The sequence below is a fragment of the Leucopleurus acutus genome (assembly GCF_964270905.1).
Source record: "Leucopleurus acutus genome assembly, chromosome: 17".
In the NCBI taxonomy this organism is placed as follows: domain Eukaryota; kingdom Metazoa; phylum Chordata; class Mammalia; order Artiodactyla; family Delphinidae; genus Leucopleurus; species Leucopleurus acutus.
The window spans coordinates 11,492,887-11,509,994 of NC_139159.1; the positions used below are offsets into that span (position 1 = coordinate 11,492,887).

The 17,108-nt window shown below is 41.1% G+C and overlaps 1 protein-coding gene across 4 annotated transcripts in view; it reads left to right on the top strand.

Moving 5' to 3' along the window:
• The window catches only part of MTFR1 (mitochondrial fission regulator 1), a 79,083-nt gene that overhangs the window by 53,823 nt on the left and 8,152 nt on the right, over positions 1 to 17,108 (top strand). For all 4 annotated transcript variants that reach the window (XM_082858648.1, XM_082858646.1, XM_082858647.1 and 1 more), the window contains 2 exons: positions 13,792 to 14,027; positions 15,875 to 16,127. In XM_082858648.1, coding sequence (XP_082714774.1) covers positions 13,792 to 14,027; positions 15,875 to 16,127 — 489 coding nt within the window. The remainder of the gene's footprint in view (positions 1 to 13,791; positions 14,028 to 15,874; positions 16,128 to 17,108) is intronic.

Here is a 17,108-nt window from a genome sequence, read left to right on the forward strand (position 1 = left end):
CTTTTTTGTGTGTATATCTATTGTAGATTTTTGATTTGTGGTTACTATGAGGGTTTGGTATAGCAAAACCTCATAGTATGTGTATACAAGGCTGTTTTAAGTTCCTGCTCTCTTATTTCAAATGCATTACCAATATCCTGCATTTGTACTCTCCTCAAGATTACTAGCTTTGATATCAGATTTGTGTGTGGATGATTTCCTACCTTTATTGTATTTTTGTCTTTACTGGTGAGCTTTCCCATTCGTAATTTTCTTGTTTGTAGTTGTGGCTTTTTCTTTTCCACCTAGGGAAGTTCCTTTAGCATTTGTCGTAAAAGTGGTTTGGTGGTGCTGAATTCTGTTAGCTTTTGCTTGTCTGTAAAGCTTTTGATTTCTCTGTCGAATCTGAACAGGAGCCTTGCTGGGTAGAGTATTCTTGGTTGTAGGTTTTTCCCTTTCATCACTTTAAATATATTGTGCCACTTCCTTCTGGCCTGCAGTGTTTCTGCTGAAAAATCAGCTGATAACCTTATGGGGATTCCCTTGTATGTTATTTGTTGCTTTTCCCTTGTTGCTTTTAATATTAATATTTTCTCTGTGTCTTTAATTTTTGTCAGTTTGAATAATTTGTGTCTTGGTGTGTTTCTCCTTGGGTTTATCCTGTATGGGACTCTCTGTGCTTCCTGGACTTGGGTGACTGTTTCCTGTTCCACATTAGGGAAGTTTTCAGCTTTATCTCTTCAAATATTTTCTTAGGCCGTTTCTCTCTCTCTTCTTCTGGGACCTCTATAATGTGAATGTTGGTGTGTTTAATGTTGTCCCAGAGGTCTCTTAAACTGTCCTCATTTCTTTTCATTCTTTTTTCTTTATTCTGCTCTGCAGCAGTGATTTCCACCATTCTGTCTTCCAGCTCACTTATATGTTCTTCTCCCTCATTTATTCTGCTATTGATTTCTTCTAGTGTATTTGTGATTTCAGTTATTGTTCAATTGTTTGTTCTTTACATCTTCTAGCTCTTTGTTAAGCATTTCTTGTATCTTCTGAGTCCGTGCCTCCATTCTTTTTCCGAGATCTTGGATCATCTTTACTATCATTACTCTGAATTCTTTTCCAGGTAGATTGCCTATCTGCACTTACCTTAGTTGTTCTTCTGGGGTTTTATCTTGTTCCTTTGTCTGGAACATATTCCTCTGCTGTCTCATTTTGTCAGTCTTTCTGTGTTTGCAGTCTCTGTTCTGCAGGCTGCAGGATAGTAGTTCCTCTTGCGTCTGGTGTCTGCCCCCTGGTGGGTGAGGCTGGTCTAGAGGCTTGTGCAGGCTTCCTGGCTGGAAGGACTGGTGCCTGCCCACTGGTGGGTTTGTCCCTCTCGTGGGTAGGGCCATGTCAAGGGGCGTGTTTAGATGTGGCTGTGGGCTCAGAAAGACTTAGGCAGCCTGTCTGCTGATGCGTGTGGTGTGTTTTCACCCTGTTGGTCGTTTGGTGTGAGGTGTCCCAGCACTGAAGCCTACAGGCTGTTGGATGGCCCAGGACTTGGTGTCAAAATGGCAGCCTCCAGGAGAGCTCACGCTAATGAGTACTCCCTGGTACCTCTGTCACCAGTGTCCTCGTCCCCACAGTGACCTACAGCCCTCCTCACCTCCCCAGGAGACCCTCTAAGACCAGCAGGTAGGTCTGGCCCAGGCTCCTCTGAAGTCACTGCTTTTTCCTTGGTTCTAGTGCACACAAGACCTTGTGTGTGCCCTCCAAGAGTAGGATTTCTCTTTCCTCAAGTCCTGTGGAGTTCCTGCGGTCAAGCCCTGCTGGGCTTCAAAGCGAAATCCTCTGGGGGCTCCTCCCAATGCCAAGACCCCCTGACTAGGGAGCCTGACGTGGGGCTCAGAACTCTCACTCCTATGGGAGAACCTCTGTGATATAATTATTTTCCAGTTTGTGTGTTGCCCACCCGGTGGGTATGGGATTTGATTGTATCATGAATGCGGCCCTCCTACCATTTCGCTGTGGCCTGTTCTTTGTCTTTGAATATCTTTTTTGGTAGGTTTCATGCTTTTTTGTCAATGGTTGTTCAGCAGTTAGTTGTGATTTTGGTGTTTTCGTGAGAGGAGGTGTGTTCAAGCCCTTCTACTCTGCCGTCTTGTCTCCTCGCCTGTCTGGGGCCCACAGCGTGGTCGCAGTCACTGTCCCGCTGTAATGTGGCCTCGTTGTTTGGCCACAGACTGGCCTGCCTTCGACGCCCATCAGGCTGGAACGAAGCCCTGCCATTAGTTTTTTAAAGTACTTTTTCAGCTTTGCCATTTTACTCCTCTCCTTCTGGGACCCTGATGCCACAATTATTAGATCTTCTGTTGTAGCCACACAGGTCACCGAGACTCTGCTCATGTTTTCCCCTAGTCAGTTCATTTTTTGTTTTCCAGATTGGATAATTCTGTTGTTCTGTCTCTAAGTTCACTGATTCTTCCCTCTGTCTTCTCCATTCTGCTTTTGTTCCTATCCGTTGTGTTATTTCAGTTATTTTACTTTTTGGTTCTAAAAGTTTTATTTGGTTCCCCACCCCCACCCCCTTTTTTTTTTTTTTGGCTGAGACTATTATTTTCATTTGTTTTAAGAGTGCTGCTAAATGCTCATTGAAGCCTTTTTATTGTAGCTGCTTTAAAATCTCAGATAATTCAAACATCTCTTGTCATCTCAGAGTTGGCATCTGCTGATTGTCGTTTTCCATTCAGTTTGTGTTCTTTTTGGGTCTTGGCATGAAGAGTGATTTTACTGAAATCTAGATATTTTGAGTATCTGAGACTTTGGATCTTGTTTCAGCTTTTTCTTTTAGCTGGCTTTCACTAACAGCAAGGGAGGAGTGTGTGCCATCTTGTTACTACCAGGTGCGAGCAGAGTCCAGGTTTCCCACTCGGCCTCCAGTCACCCCCAGGGCAGTGCTCCATTTTACTGCTGGGCATATTACTGCTGGGTGGTGGTGGGTGCCCCAACTCCCCACGAGGCCTCCTGGGGCACCATCCTAGCAGATAGGGGAGGCTGCTTCATTGATGCTGGATGGGGTGTAATTCTGCCCCCACACCCCACCCCAGATTGTCTCCACTGTCTTAAAGGGAGGTGAGTAAGTCCCTGCTTTCTCTGACACCATCTTGTAGGGTTTGAGGCATCTCATTACAGCCTAGAAAGGAGGGAAGTTAGCCTTGGTGGAGGTGGGGCCGCAGCATTTTCTGTGATGTCGGTTGGAGTAGAGCAGTTATTTTATATAAGTTATCTATTGTGGGAGGCTGCCCCTTTCTTGGTCCTTTGGCTAAGAGAGCAGGCTTTTGTTGAGACTTTTTCCCCTGCATCCATTGGCATTTCTGGGTTACCTGTTACTCCAGCGCCCAGTCTGGGATATATGAGGTAAAAGGAAACTCAAGGAACTCACTCCTAGGCTGAGGTTTGGTTTTTTTTTTCTCTTTTTCTTTTGGATCCCAAGGTCCAACTCAGTCTGCCTTCTCTCTGCCTATTTTTTTTTTTTGGACTTCTTTTTCTTGGTTTTTTTTTTTAACTTTATTTTTCTGCTGTATTGTCTTTCTTTAAAAAATTAATTATTTTTTGGCTGCGTTGGGTCTTCATTGCTGTGCGTGGGCTTTCTCTAGTTGCAGCAAGCAGGGGCTACTCTTTGTTGCAGTGCACGGGCTTCTCACTGCAGTGGCTTCTCTTGTTGTGGAGCATGGGCTCTAGGCATGCAGCCTCAGTAGTTGTGGCGCACGGGCTTAGTTGCTCTGTGGCGTGTGGGATCTTCCCAGACCAGGGCACGAACCCATGTCCCCTGCATTGGCAGGTGGATTCTTAATCACTGCACCAGCAGGGAAGCCCCTGCATTGGGTCTTTGTTGCTACATGCAGGCTTTCTCTAGTTGCAGCAAGTGGGGGCTACTCTTCGTTGCGGTGCATGGGCTGCTCATTGTGGTGGCTTCTCTTGTTGCAGAGCATGGGCTCTAGGTGTGTGAGCTTCAGTAGTTGTGGCATATGGGCCCTACAGCATGCAGGCTTCAGTAGTTGTGGCATGTGGGCTCGGTAGTTGTGGCTCACGGGCTCTAGAGCGCAGGCTCAGTAGTTGTGGTGCACGGGCTCAGTAGTTGTGGCATGTGGGCTTAGTTGCCCCGCAGCATGTGGGATCTTCCCAGACCAGGGATTGAACCCGTGTCCCCTGCATTGGCAGGCGGATTCTTAACCACCGCACCACCGGGTAAGTCCGAAAGTCTTCTTACATTTGTTTTATATATGATGTCCAGAGATTATAGTTGTAGTTAGGAGGAAGAATAGTGAAAAGTTCATCTGCTCCATCTTCCTAGAAAAGTCTCTAAAGGGCTTTTAACACAAATGTCATGTTTGTACTTGATATGACATTATGGGGTAGCTATTATGGGGATTGTGATTATAGAGTAATTGAGTTGGCATAATGGATTTGGATGATGGATTTTGTCTATGATGTTGAAAGTAATTGGCTAAAGGATCTTTGAAAAGGTGCCTGGAAGCATTCTAGGTAAAGATAATCTGAACCTGAACAAAGTGAGAAGGAAACAGGAGACCCAGCTGGATTTGTGCAATGCTCTGGAGGAGGAAGTCGACAGACAGGTGGGAAGTGGTCCCAGAGTTCCAAGGTTAATGACACGGCCCATGTGACTAGAGAGATTGGGCAGACTTTTTATTTTGCTGTGTGGTGCTGCATCACCTTTTGCATCAGTTGTGATTAACTGTGGATGTGTATAATAAATCTAGATGGCTGGGAAAGGTACTCTGTGTTACGTTCCTGTGGCTGATATCCTGATAAACAGGCTGACACATCTGAGTCTCACCATCTTCCTAAGGACGGGAGCTTTGAGGAAGCTCTATTTGGTCAGTTTCACATACCAGATAAAGTGTGTTTTGTACAGATTGATGAGATAGCAGATTTACCATATCATGTATTTTAATCAATAGGACAAAATAGAAGGATGAGAGCTGATGGAATTTTACTTTGTCTTAACAATTATTTAATACTAGTACTCTTACCAGGCAGTTTGAGTCTTTTTTCATCTGTCATTTTGATATTAACTGCATTTCCATGGCAATATTTTATAGCTTAAATTTGTAACTTAACTCATAACTGTAACTTAAATCTTAAAAACATAATATGAAGTAGAGTACTTTCAAGATTTATGTATTGCCATTTGAGTGTTCTCCTGCCTGTCACATTTATATTTATATGAAAGCCAAAGCTATTCAATATATTTGTTTCTTATTTCCCCCTTGAAATTTGTTGATGGCATTTCTGTAACTGTTGGTTACAATGTTACGGTATTATCTCTCTGGGAAAGTGGCATACACATGAGTCCTTAATTGGTTATTGTACAATTGATTTTTTTTTTCAAATACACTGAACTTCAGTTTTCTCATCTCTAAATTGGAAGCACCAATACCTACTTTGAGAGGAGAATTTTGAAAGATAACATGAGAAAACTTACAGCACAGTGCCATGCACAAGTAAGTCCTCATTTTGTTTTCTGTTCTGTACATGTTTTTATTTCCCTTTGAATTAACAGAATGGTCCCAGGATTGGAAAGAAATCTTCATTTTTATAAGAAGCATTGAGATCCTTTGAAAGAATCAGCATAACTGAGAGTCTTGTCTCAGATAATTAACTTGTTCTCTTTCATAATAGTAGCCTATGGAGAATGTGTAGTCTTTGGACATAGACACAGCATAACATTTGCACTATGTGTGATGAAATTAAAGACTATAATCTATGTGGCTTCTAGCAGACATCATAGGCATTGTCATCAAGTTTTGTGTTTATTTTAAAATAAATTTATTTTATTTATTTTTGGCCGTGTTGGGTCTTCGTTGCTGCACGCGGGCTTTCTCTAGTTGCGTCAAGTGGGGGCTGCTCTTCGTTCTGGTGTGCGGGCTTCTCACTGCGGTGGCTTCTCTTGTTGTGGAGCATGGGCTCTAGGCCCACGTGTTTCAGTAGTTGTGGCTCGTGGCTCTAGAGTGCAGACTTAGTAGTTGTGGTGCACTGGCTTAGTTGCTCCACGGCATGTGAGATCTTCCCAGACCAGGGCTCAAACCCGTGTCCCCTGCATTGGCAGCTGGATTCTTAACCACTGTGCCACCAGGGAAGCCCCTGTCATCAGGTTTTTGATTGCTTTTGGAGTAGAATATTTTTAAAAAATTTCATTTTTTTAATTGATGTATAGTTGATTTACAATGTGTTAATTTCTGCTGTATAGCGAAGTGATTCAGTTATACATACATTCTTTTTTACATTCTTTTCCATTATGGTTTGTCCCAGGATATTGAATATAGTTCCCTGTGCTATACTGTAGGACCTTGTTGTTTATCCATTCTATATATACCAGTTTGTATCTGCTAACCCCAAATTCCCACTCCATCCCTTCCTCACCCCCTCTCCCCCTTGGCAACCACAAGTCTGTTCTCTTGTGAGTCTGTTTCTGTTTCATAGATAGTTCATTTGTGTCATATTTTAGATTCCATGTATAAGTGATGTCATATGGTATTTGTCTTTCTCTTTCTGACATCACTTAGTATGATAACCTCTAGGTCCACCCATTTTGCTGCAAATGGCATTATTTCATTCTTCTTTTTATGGCTGAGTAGTATTCCATTGTATATATATATACCACATCTTCTTTATCCATTCATCTGTTGATGGGCATTTAGGCTGTTTCTATGTCTTGACTATTGTGAATAGTGCTGCTATGAACATAGGGGTGCGTGTATCTTTTTGAATTAGAGTTTTCTCTGGATATATGCCCAGGAGTAGCATTGCTGGATCATGTGTCAGCTCTATTTTTAGTTTTTTAAGGAACCTCCATACTGTTTTACGTAGTGGCTGCACCAATTTACATTCCCACCAACAGTGTAGGAGGATCCCCTTTTCTCCACACCCTCTCCAGCATTTATGTATGTATGTATGTATGTATGTATGTATGTATTTATTTTTGGCCATGTTGGGTGTTAGTTGCAGCATGTGGGCTTCTCTCTAGTTGTGGTGTGCGGGCTCCAGGGAGCATGGGCTATGTAGTTTGCAGCACACAGGCTCTCCCATAGAGGCACACAAGCTCAGTAGTTGTGGCGCGTGGGCTTAGTTGCCCTGCAGCATGTGGGATCTTAGTTCCCTGACCAGGAATCAAACCCACGTCCCCTGCATTGGAAGGCAGATTCTTTACCACTGGACCACCAGGGAGGTCCCTCCAGCATTTGTTATTTGTAGACTTTTTAATGATGGCCATTCTGACTGATGTGAGGTGGTATCTCATTGTAGTTTTGATTTGCATTTCTTTAATAATAAGGGATGTTGAACATCTTTCCATGTGCCTGTTGACCCATCTGTATGTCGTCTTTGGAGAAATGTCTATTTAGGTCTTCTGCCCATTTTTCATTTGGGTTGTGTTTTTGTTGTTGAGTTTTATGAGCTGTTCGTATATTTTGGAAATTAAACCCTTGTCGGTCCCATCATTTGCACATATTTTCTCCCTGGAGTAGAACATTATTTAAGGAATATTGAAATGTTTCAAGTTTAACTCCACTTTGTTCATTCTTTATTAATATGTTAATTTCTAATTGTATCTAATTCTTAATTCTTAGTGCCCACGTACATATCAAACTGAGTATGTATTAAATAAAAATTTACAGGTTCGTAGGATTTGAAAGTATTTGAGGTAGCCCTTTTTCTTATACCAGAATGTTTGTAATCTAATGAATTAAGATGAATGTATTTACAAAAATCTGATATAAGAATAGTGAATAAAGTGAGACTGAAGGCTTTGACTAAAGATATCAAGTGTAAAATGAAATGTGCTGTTTTTTAAGGAGTGTCGGGGAAGAACCCCAACCTCACAGAGGATGACAGTGAGTAACAAGACTCCAAAGGAAATGACTCAGCAAGCAAGCAGGCTGGCTGGCCACAGCGCCATAGGTGCAAGTGTACACCAGGAGACACAAAGGATCAGGGCAAGACGGTTTCCTACTCACAGCACAGCAAACAGCAGGTGTTATTCATTCCCATTTTAATCTTAAGTATTTGACACTAGACATTAACTAATAATGCACATCAGTACAGTACTGCATTCAAGGAAGAAATGTCATTGCCACTAAATATCACTTATAGGAAGATCCAGCTTTTTTTTTTTTTTTTGCGGTACACGGGCCTCTCACTGTTGTGGCCTCTCCCGTTGCGGAGCACAGGCTCTGGACGCGCAGGCTCAGCGGCCATGGCTCACAGGCTCAGCCGCTCCGCAGCATGCGGGATCCTCCCGGACCGGGGCATGAACCTGCGTCCCCTGCATCGGCAGGCGGACTGTCAACCACTGCGCCACCAGGGAAGCCCAAGATCCAGCTTTTAAAATACAAAACAAGAGACTTGTGTTGAACAGAATCTAGAATAGGCGATGAATCCCACTAGTCATCTGGGTCTGCAGCCTCATGACAGTCCAGTTGTCTTTATCCAGCTATTTGCTCACTTTGAAAAATATTGTTAGCTTTCTACCCAACTTTGTGCTTTCAGGGAACTACATTACGAGTTGTCCTCCCTTCTCCGCACCCTATTGACAGTAACACGTATTTCTGTACCTTTCTAAGCTATTCTCTCAACTAAAACAGTGAGGGAGACTCAATAAAAGTCATCCGGGGAATACCACCTTTCATAGGGCACTGGGCTCATTTAAAAGAATCTCAGATTTTGAGTTTTCATTAACTGTGAGGTAAGGGGAAAGGACCCAAGAGGTAATTGTATTTAATTGAGGATTTTCTTTAAAATAGTCAGCGGAGCTTAAAAAGCCCTTCGTGTCTGTGTATGTTGTACTTCAGAGTGGCCGCCCTTGATACTAACATTGAAAAGGTAAGCGAGCCAGACACTTCATGTGGATGGTACTCTGAAGGGGAGCCTGCACCCTTGTGCCACAGGCACTTCAGAGCCAAATCAAACAAAAAGGGTAGAAGTCTCGCCAGCACAAGTCAGTATGCAGACTGTATTTTTCTTTAAACATCTTTATTGGAGTATAATTGCTTTACAATGGTGTGTTAGTTTCTGCTTTATAACAAAGTGAATCAGCTATACGTATACATATATCCCCGTATCTCCTTCCTCTTGCGTCTCCCTCCCACCCTCCCTATCCGACCCCTCTAGGTGGTCACAAACCACCGAGCTGATCTCCCGGTGCTATGTGGCTGCTTCCCACTAGCTATATGTTTTACGTTTGGTAGTGTACATATGTCCATGCCACTCTCTCACTTCATCCCAGCTTACCCTTCCCCCTCCCCGTATCCTCAAGTCCATTCTCTAGTAGGTCTGCGGCAGACAGTATTTTTAAGAAATGATCATACTTTGGCTGTTTGTCTTCTGCTTTTGGGACATCCGTACTTGACGCCTCTTTTGTTCTTTTTGTTTTTATATTTGTTTACTTAAAATTTCTCTGAATTATACACAGATTTAGTGGAAAACAGCATTTCTTAGTTTGGATTACTTTTGCCTCTATATTCTAGCTCTTTAATAGCCTTGTATTCTGAAGGATGGCAAAACAGATTGGTTCTTAGAATGAGTTATTTGTAGACTGCCTTATAAAACAGATGTCTGTGGGAAAAGGGTGTGTGTGTGTTTATAGTTTTAAAGGAAGGGACATGTATGAGAATTTTCATAAAACCGAAGCTTTTCCATATATAAGAATATTACAGAGCAACTCTTTATTTTTTTGCCTTTGGTTCTCAAGCTTCTGTAAATGTCAAATCTTTCTGTGTCTTTGAGAATGCATGATCATTTCAAGGTTATTTTCCTTTTCCAGCTTCTAAAAATCCACATTTAAACTTCCACATTTCCTATAATTTGTTTGAACCCGTAGCTGTCAACCCATGGCAGGGAAATGCAGAATCTATACCAAAGTTATAAAAATAGTATAGATATATAAAATATAGATGATCTGACACTGTCACTTAAATCGTTTTGCTAAAGGTCCTAAACTTTTTTCCTCTTACCCTGGCACACTGGTTTTCAAGATTAATGAGTGCTTATCCCTTAATTCTCAGTAGACGCAAAAACAAAAGGATAGAATTCATCTGGAGGAGTTATGAGGAGAGGTAGAAGCTTAATTCTTATTTTTCTTAAACAGTGTAGTTTGCTGTTAAGAATTGGTTAATTTCCTCTTACAATGTATTTTGGCTGGAAGATATCTTAAAGAAAGGAAGCTGTTCAAACATGCCTTGTAGTTGATCTCTTAATCCAAATCGCCCTATTATCTCGTTCCAGTTCTGGGTATCGAAGTGTAAATGTTCATGGGATTAGACGATTGGCTTACTTGAGTGATAACATTTTAAAACAAACGTAAAAGCATATAATACTTTTGGATCCTGTGATCTGGGAGGGTATACTCACTACTAAAGTGACTACGAGTTCTTGAAAAAACAGTTATTATAACATCATTTTTTTGTTTAGTAGCACTAAAGATTCTGGCATTCAGAATTTATCTTTAGGGCTTCCCTTGTGGCACAGTGGTTGAGAGTCCGCCTGCCAACGCAGGGGACACGGGTTCATGCCCCGGTCCGGGAAGATCCCACATGCCGCGGAGCGGCTGGGCCCGTGAGCCATGGCCGCTGAGCCTGTGCCTCCGGAGCCTGTGCTCCACAACGGGAGAGGCCACAGCGGTGAGAAGCCCGTGTACCGCAAAAAAATAAAATTTATCTTTATTTGCTGTTATAATATATAGTTTATGAAACCTCTGCACTCATACATAATATGAAAACAAACCATCATCCTTGCTTATGTTCCCAATAAAATATTCATTCTCTTAGGTAAGTTCAGATAAACAAAGCAAAATCCAACTTTCATGGAAAATGGGAGACGGTAGGGGGTAGAGGTGCGTCTTTACCTCCAGGCTCTTGTGCTTCTCTGCTCGGCTGCACTCCCATCCAGTTGTCACCCTCCAGGTGCTCCACCCGGCTGCCTGTGGCAGGGCGCCTGTCCCCTGTCCTGAGAACTCTCTGCTTCTGATCCATCCCCTGCTTGAGACCCGCCGTCTCCGTTCCTACTAGTAGTCTTCCTCCTTTCTCCACTGTCGTTTCGAACAAGTGTGATACTTTAATTGTACATTTATTTGAGATTTCTATATTTTACCCAGATCTTTCCTCAGTACTAGAATTCTGTCTCTGCCAGTATCCTATCTACCAGTGGTTTCCTTAGTTCTTTCAAAACGTAATATTTTTAAAATAGTATTTTAAAACACTATTTTAAAAGTAGTGTTTTAATGTTTTATTAGACAGTTGTCAAGAATATAGTTGAGGAACCATATTAAATATTTGACATCATACTGATTAAATAACTCTATGTAAATATCCCCCCCCAAAACTTCATTCAGTAGACTAATTTCTGTCTTCTTGTAATTTAATGTGTTTATCGTATAGAGACGTTTAACGAAATTATTTGACCTACCCTATGAAAGGTAAGTAGAAATCAAAATTCAGTGTTATATTAACAAAAAGCCATAGTGATTTAAAAAAAAATTTAATGTCTTATTAAAATTACTTTCTTTATTGCAGGTTGATTAGAGCACATGCTCTAATCTGAACTTATATAACATATAATCTTTCAAAGAACATATTAATGTATTTAATCAGAGCATTGGTATTGTTTCTTATAAAAGTTTTTACCTTTGTTTAATCGTCATGTACTTTTTTTAGACATTTCATCACCTGTTTCTTCCCCGTGTGGGGTAAGAAAGGAAATGGTAATTAAAGCTTTGCAAGCCCAATATATTTCCCTACCCCACAGATATTCTAAATTAAATAAAGTGAATGAGGTTAGTATTAAAGTTGGTTGCTAGCTAGGTAATAACGAGGACATTTATTCTCCAAATATTTTTGTTTAATAATACTACAGGTAAAAAACAATTTGCAAGCAGCCTCTGTGTATGACAGTTTAATTAACAGGGCATAATCAAAATTAGATATGAAGAAAAACAACTGAATTCAGTGCAAAATACCGAAAGCTAAAGGTCCAAGAATTCATTCATTCAGACACTAGGTAGAATGAATTATCATAGCTCTCAAGCAAAACTAAAATAGTAGTGTTCAGTTAAAGGAAAACTGAAATACAGTATAATGTTGGTGAATGTTACAACAGTCAGTCTGAGTTTGACTACATCAAACAGAAGCCCAAAATAATGGTGATGGAAATTTTTCTCAAGTCAAAAACATCCAGAGTGGATAGTCTGAAGCTGACAGTGGCTCCACTGTGTCCTCAGGGACCAGCCAGGCTCTTTGCCATCCTTAGCTTTGGCTTTACTGTCAAGGTTAGCTTCTGTCCTTCAGCGACTCTCAAGGCTCTCAGAAGCAGGAAAAGTGGGTAGGGCTAGAGATGAAAGGACTTTCTTTCTTGTAGAGTTGAGTCATTGCCCTCTAAGCAGCCTTCTGAAGTGGCTCACCATCTTGTTAGACACAGCTCGGTCACACGACCACATGAGACTGTGAGGGAAACTGGCATATGTTAATTAACTTGATTGTGGTGATTATTTCAAAATGTATACACATTAACAAATCATCATGCTGTACTATATGTGTGTGTGTGTGTGTGTGTATACACACACACACACACACACAATATTTGTCAATTATTCCACAATAAAGCTAGATGAAGAAAAAAGAAAAGGGCTTAGAGGCTGGAAAAACCTAACTGTAGAAAATAGGAGGAAATGGATAAATATATAAATTGACAGTTGAAATCTGAATTTTATTCTCAACCTACGAAGCAGTGCATATTAGAAAACCTTTCTTTACGCTCAAGTGAAAATGAGACCATCTGTATAATTACTGCATGGGTTCAATTATAATTACTTTTTCCCCCTTTTCAGTTTCTTATGCTGTAATTTGGCCCATATTGTTACAGTGTGTCTTGCAGTTTGGTGTATTCTATCACAAGTGGAAAACATGGACATCGAAATGCAGAAACCAAGACCCTGGGGAAGGGCTAATGGATTACTGATTTGATTTGATTGTCAAATATAACCAATAATTAGTATTTATTTATTTATTTAATTTATGGTACACGGGCCTCTCACTGTTGTGGCCTCTCCCATTGCGGAGCACAGACTCCGGACGCGCAGGCTCAGTGGTCATGGCTTACGGGCCCAGCCGCTCCGTGGCATGTGGAATCTTCCCGGACCAGGGGCACGAACCCGTGTCCCCTGCATCGGCAGGCGGACTCTCAACCACTGTGCCACCAGGGAAGCCCTAGTTTACCTTTTTTAAAAATATATATTTATTTGATTGCACTGGGTCTTAGTTGTGGCTCTGGGCTCCTTAGTTGTGGCATGCGAACTCTTAGTTGCAGCATGCATGTGGGATCTAGTTCCCTGACCAGGGATCGAACCCGAGCCCCCTGCATTGGGAGCGTGGAGTCTTATCCACTGCACCACCAGCCAAGTCCCAGTTTACCATTTTTAACAGCATTAAAAGTTGCATCACCTTAGTTCAAACCACCAAAACAAAACATGAATTAGCAAAAACATTGTTGGAATCTGTGATTCCTCCAGATAGTGTTGGCTTGTGCATATAACGTAGAGATAAAGATTAAGAAGAATGATGCCAACAAGAAACCTGGCGTGGTGTGTATCTACATCAGGTTGATAAGTGCTTTGTTATTTTGAAACTTACAGCAGGGGTTTTATGTAAGGTCAGCCTGAAAAGTGGTTTTCAGATGTTATGTTCTGCTGTGTTCTGATTGACTTTGAAATGATGATTTTTTACATTCTCTAACAAAGCCTGTGTGACAGCCAACCTTCTGTCTTCCTTGCAGGACAGAGATCCGGAAAAGGCATCCCCTCCAGGATGATCTTCCTTTCTTCGAGAAGCCCCTAGGCCGGCAGTTTTCCTTACCAAACCTGTCTCAGGAAGAGCCTCCACTGCAGACCATGACACTGGCCAACGAGGAAGCACTGCAGAAGATCTGTGCCCTCGAAAGTGAGCTTGCTGCCCTCAGAGCTCAGATTGCCAAAATTGTGACCCTCCAGGAACAGCAAAACCTCAGTGCAGGTCTGCAAGTCCTACATTTGTTTTAACCAGCAAACTGGAAATTAGGAGAATGCCACTAATTTGAAAAGAAAAAGGAAATGTATATATAGAAGTATAACTGAATCACTTTGCTGTACACCTGAAACTAACACAACATTGCAAATCAGCTATATTACAATGAAATTTAAAAGAAAAAAAAAGTAACAGCCATTGGGCTTGTTGGAAAATCAGTCCTCTGCATTGTCCAGTACAGGACCCAGTCAAGGTTAAGTAGTTGTTGTTTGTTTTGAACAATCTTAATGCCGTCAGAGAGGATGATGAGTGTATTTTGAAAACACAACATATACATACATTGGTAACAGGTGAATTGCTACTAGTGAATGTTGTGGTAAACTTAGTTTATCACAGAAACTTAAACTTAGTTTATCACAGAAACTTAGTTTATCACAGAAACTTAGTTTCTGTGATAATGGCACCATTCCATCAGACAGGAGGTAATCGCAAAAAACAACCCTACATGTCCTGAGGCAAGTACTTGGCCTTTCTACCTCCCTTTCCTGCTCTAAAATGGGGATAGTAGTTACCTATGGTAGGGAGTAAACGTGGAGATTATATACGATACCTTCAGCACATAGTAGATATTCAGTAGTCATTTTTCTCCCTCTTGCCCAGAGTGGAAACTGAATTCAGGTCCTTTGACTCCTGGACTACTACTGTTGCTTTTATTTGTGTGGCACTGTCACTCTGGAGAAGAAACTATAGCCTTGAAATCCTAGCCCATTAACCTGTTGGTAGGTAGTGGTTGTTTTTCCAAGTGTTGTTCCCTGAGTCCTGGCAAGACTCAGCATAAGCCAACTCTAAAGGTTAAAGGATAGGACAGTTATTCTGCCTCTGAGCCACTTTGCTTGTGGTCCTAGAGTTTAATGTAACCCCACATGGAAACCTCATCCAACCTGGGTCAGGCCAAGATGGGCAGAGGATGAGTGCACTCCCCGCACCTGGTGTTACTTAAGTGAAATTTGCACGTAACTTATGAAAACCAAAGTCCTGCCCTTTTCTGTTTAACCTATGAATTACATTTCTCTTTTGCTTTACCTCCCTCTTCTGGCAGACTAGAAAACTACTGTAAATTGTGAGATAATTTGGGGCTTTATGTTAGACTTCTATTTACAATCCAAATCCCTTGAGTAAAACTCGTGTGCATCGAGTTCCCCCTAATTAATATAGTTCACCCCCAAAACAACTCTGTAATTTCCAATTATGCAGAAAGATGAATTTTTAGGTCCTTATTTTAAAACCACTTTAACTCTTGGTTACTTCTTGTTTTGGAAATTAACTATAACTTTTTTTTTCCTCCCAGAAATTTGTTCAACAATAAATCTAAAACTTTAAACACACTTTGGTCAATGCACATTCTAGTTAATGCTCAATTAAATCTTCTATGTAAATATACTTAAAAAGAACCACGGAATATCAAATGGTTTTTTCAAATACTTAACTCTAGTACTAAATTGTCAAACTGTATATACTGAAGATAGTTATGTGTGCAGTACAGATGCTCTGTTTCATCTAAAAGTAGCTACACACTTGGCAGCAGTCAGACTTGAACATTGGAGATCACAAAAGCGCCCTGTTAAGTTAAATGGAATGTTTCCATCTGGAGAGTTTGGGATTAAATGATACAGTGACTGAGATGCAGGCATTTAGATTCCAACCAAGTAACTGAAACTTCCTTTCTACTTACGTAACTTTGATTCTTTTTAAGGATACTGTTTTCAGATATAAAGTCCTTAACATAATGTTGCTTTTAAAATAGTTTATTTGCCTAATACCAGCAGGATCAAAATGACTTTCCCTTGTTTCTGTAGGTGACTTAGAATCTACGGCATCTGTTGCCCCAGCGCCACCCTGTGTCCCACCAGCTCCCCCTCCGCCACCTCCCCTCCCTCCGTCAGGGCTCCACAAAAGCGCATCTGCTATTGATCTGATTAGAGATCGAAGAGAGAAAAACGCCTGTGCTGGAAAGACTTCAGTCAAGAGCAGTCCAAAGAAATCTGATATGCCAAATATGCTGGAGATCCTTAAAGACATGAACAGTGTGAAACTTCGGTCAGTAAAAAGGTGAGGATATATTTGCCTTCTTTCTCACTTCCCTTGATTTTTTTGCCTAAAACCAAGTACTAGGTTTCTTTTTTTTTTTGAATTTTTGAATTTTATTAATTTTTTTCATACAGCAGGTTCTTATCCATTTTATACACATCAGTGAATACGTCAGTCCCAATCTCCCAATTCATCACACCAGCCCCCCCCAACGCCAGTTTCCCCCCTTAGTGTCCATACGTTTGTTCTCTACATCTGTGTCTCAAATTCTGCTGTGCAAACTGCTTCATCTGCACCATTTTTCTTGGTTCCACATATATGCATTAATGTATGATACTTGTTCTTCTCTTTCTGACTTACTTCACTCTGTATGAAAGTCTCTAGATTCATCCATATCTCTACAAATGACTCAATTGCGTTCCTTTTTATGGCTGAGTAATATTCTATTCTATATATGTACCACATCTTCTTTATCCATTCGTCTGTCAGTGGGCATTTAGGTTGCTTCCACATCCTGGCTGTTGTAAATAGTGCGGCAATGAACAGTTGGGTGCATGTGTCTTTTTGAATTATGGTTTTCTCTGGGTATATGCCCAGTAGTGGGATTGCTGGGTCATATGGTAGTTGTATTTTTAGTTTTTTAAGGAACCTCCATACTGTTCTCCACAGTGGCTGTATCAATTTACATTCCCACCAACAGTGCAAGAGGGTTCCCTTTTCTCCACACCCTCGCCAGCATTTGCTGTTTGTAGATTTTCTGATGATGCTCATTCTAACTGGTGTGAGGTGATACCTCATTGTAGTTTTGATTTGCATTTCTCTAATAATTAGTGATGTTAAGCAGCTTTTCACATGCTTCTTGGCCATGTCTTCTTTGGAGAAATGTCTATTTAGGTCTTCTGCCCATTTTTGGACTGGGTGGTTTTTTTTTTTAATATTGAGCTGCATGAGCTGTTTATATATTTTGGAGATTAATCCTTTGTCCATTGATTCGTTTGCAAA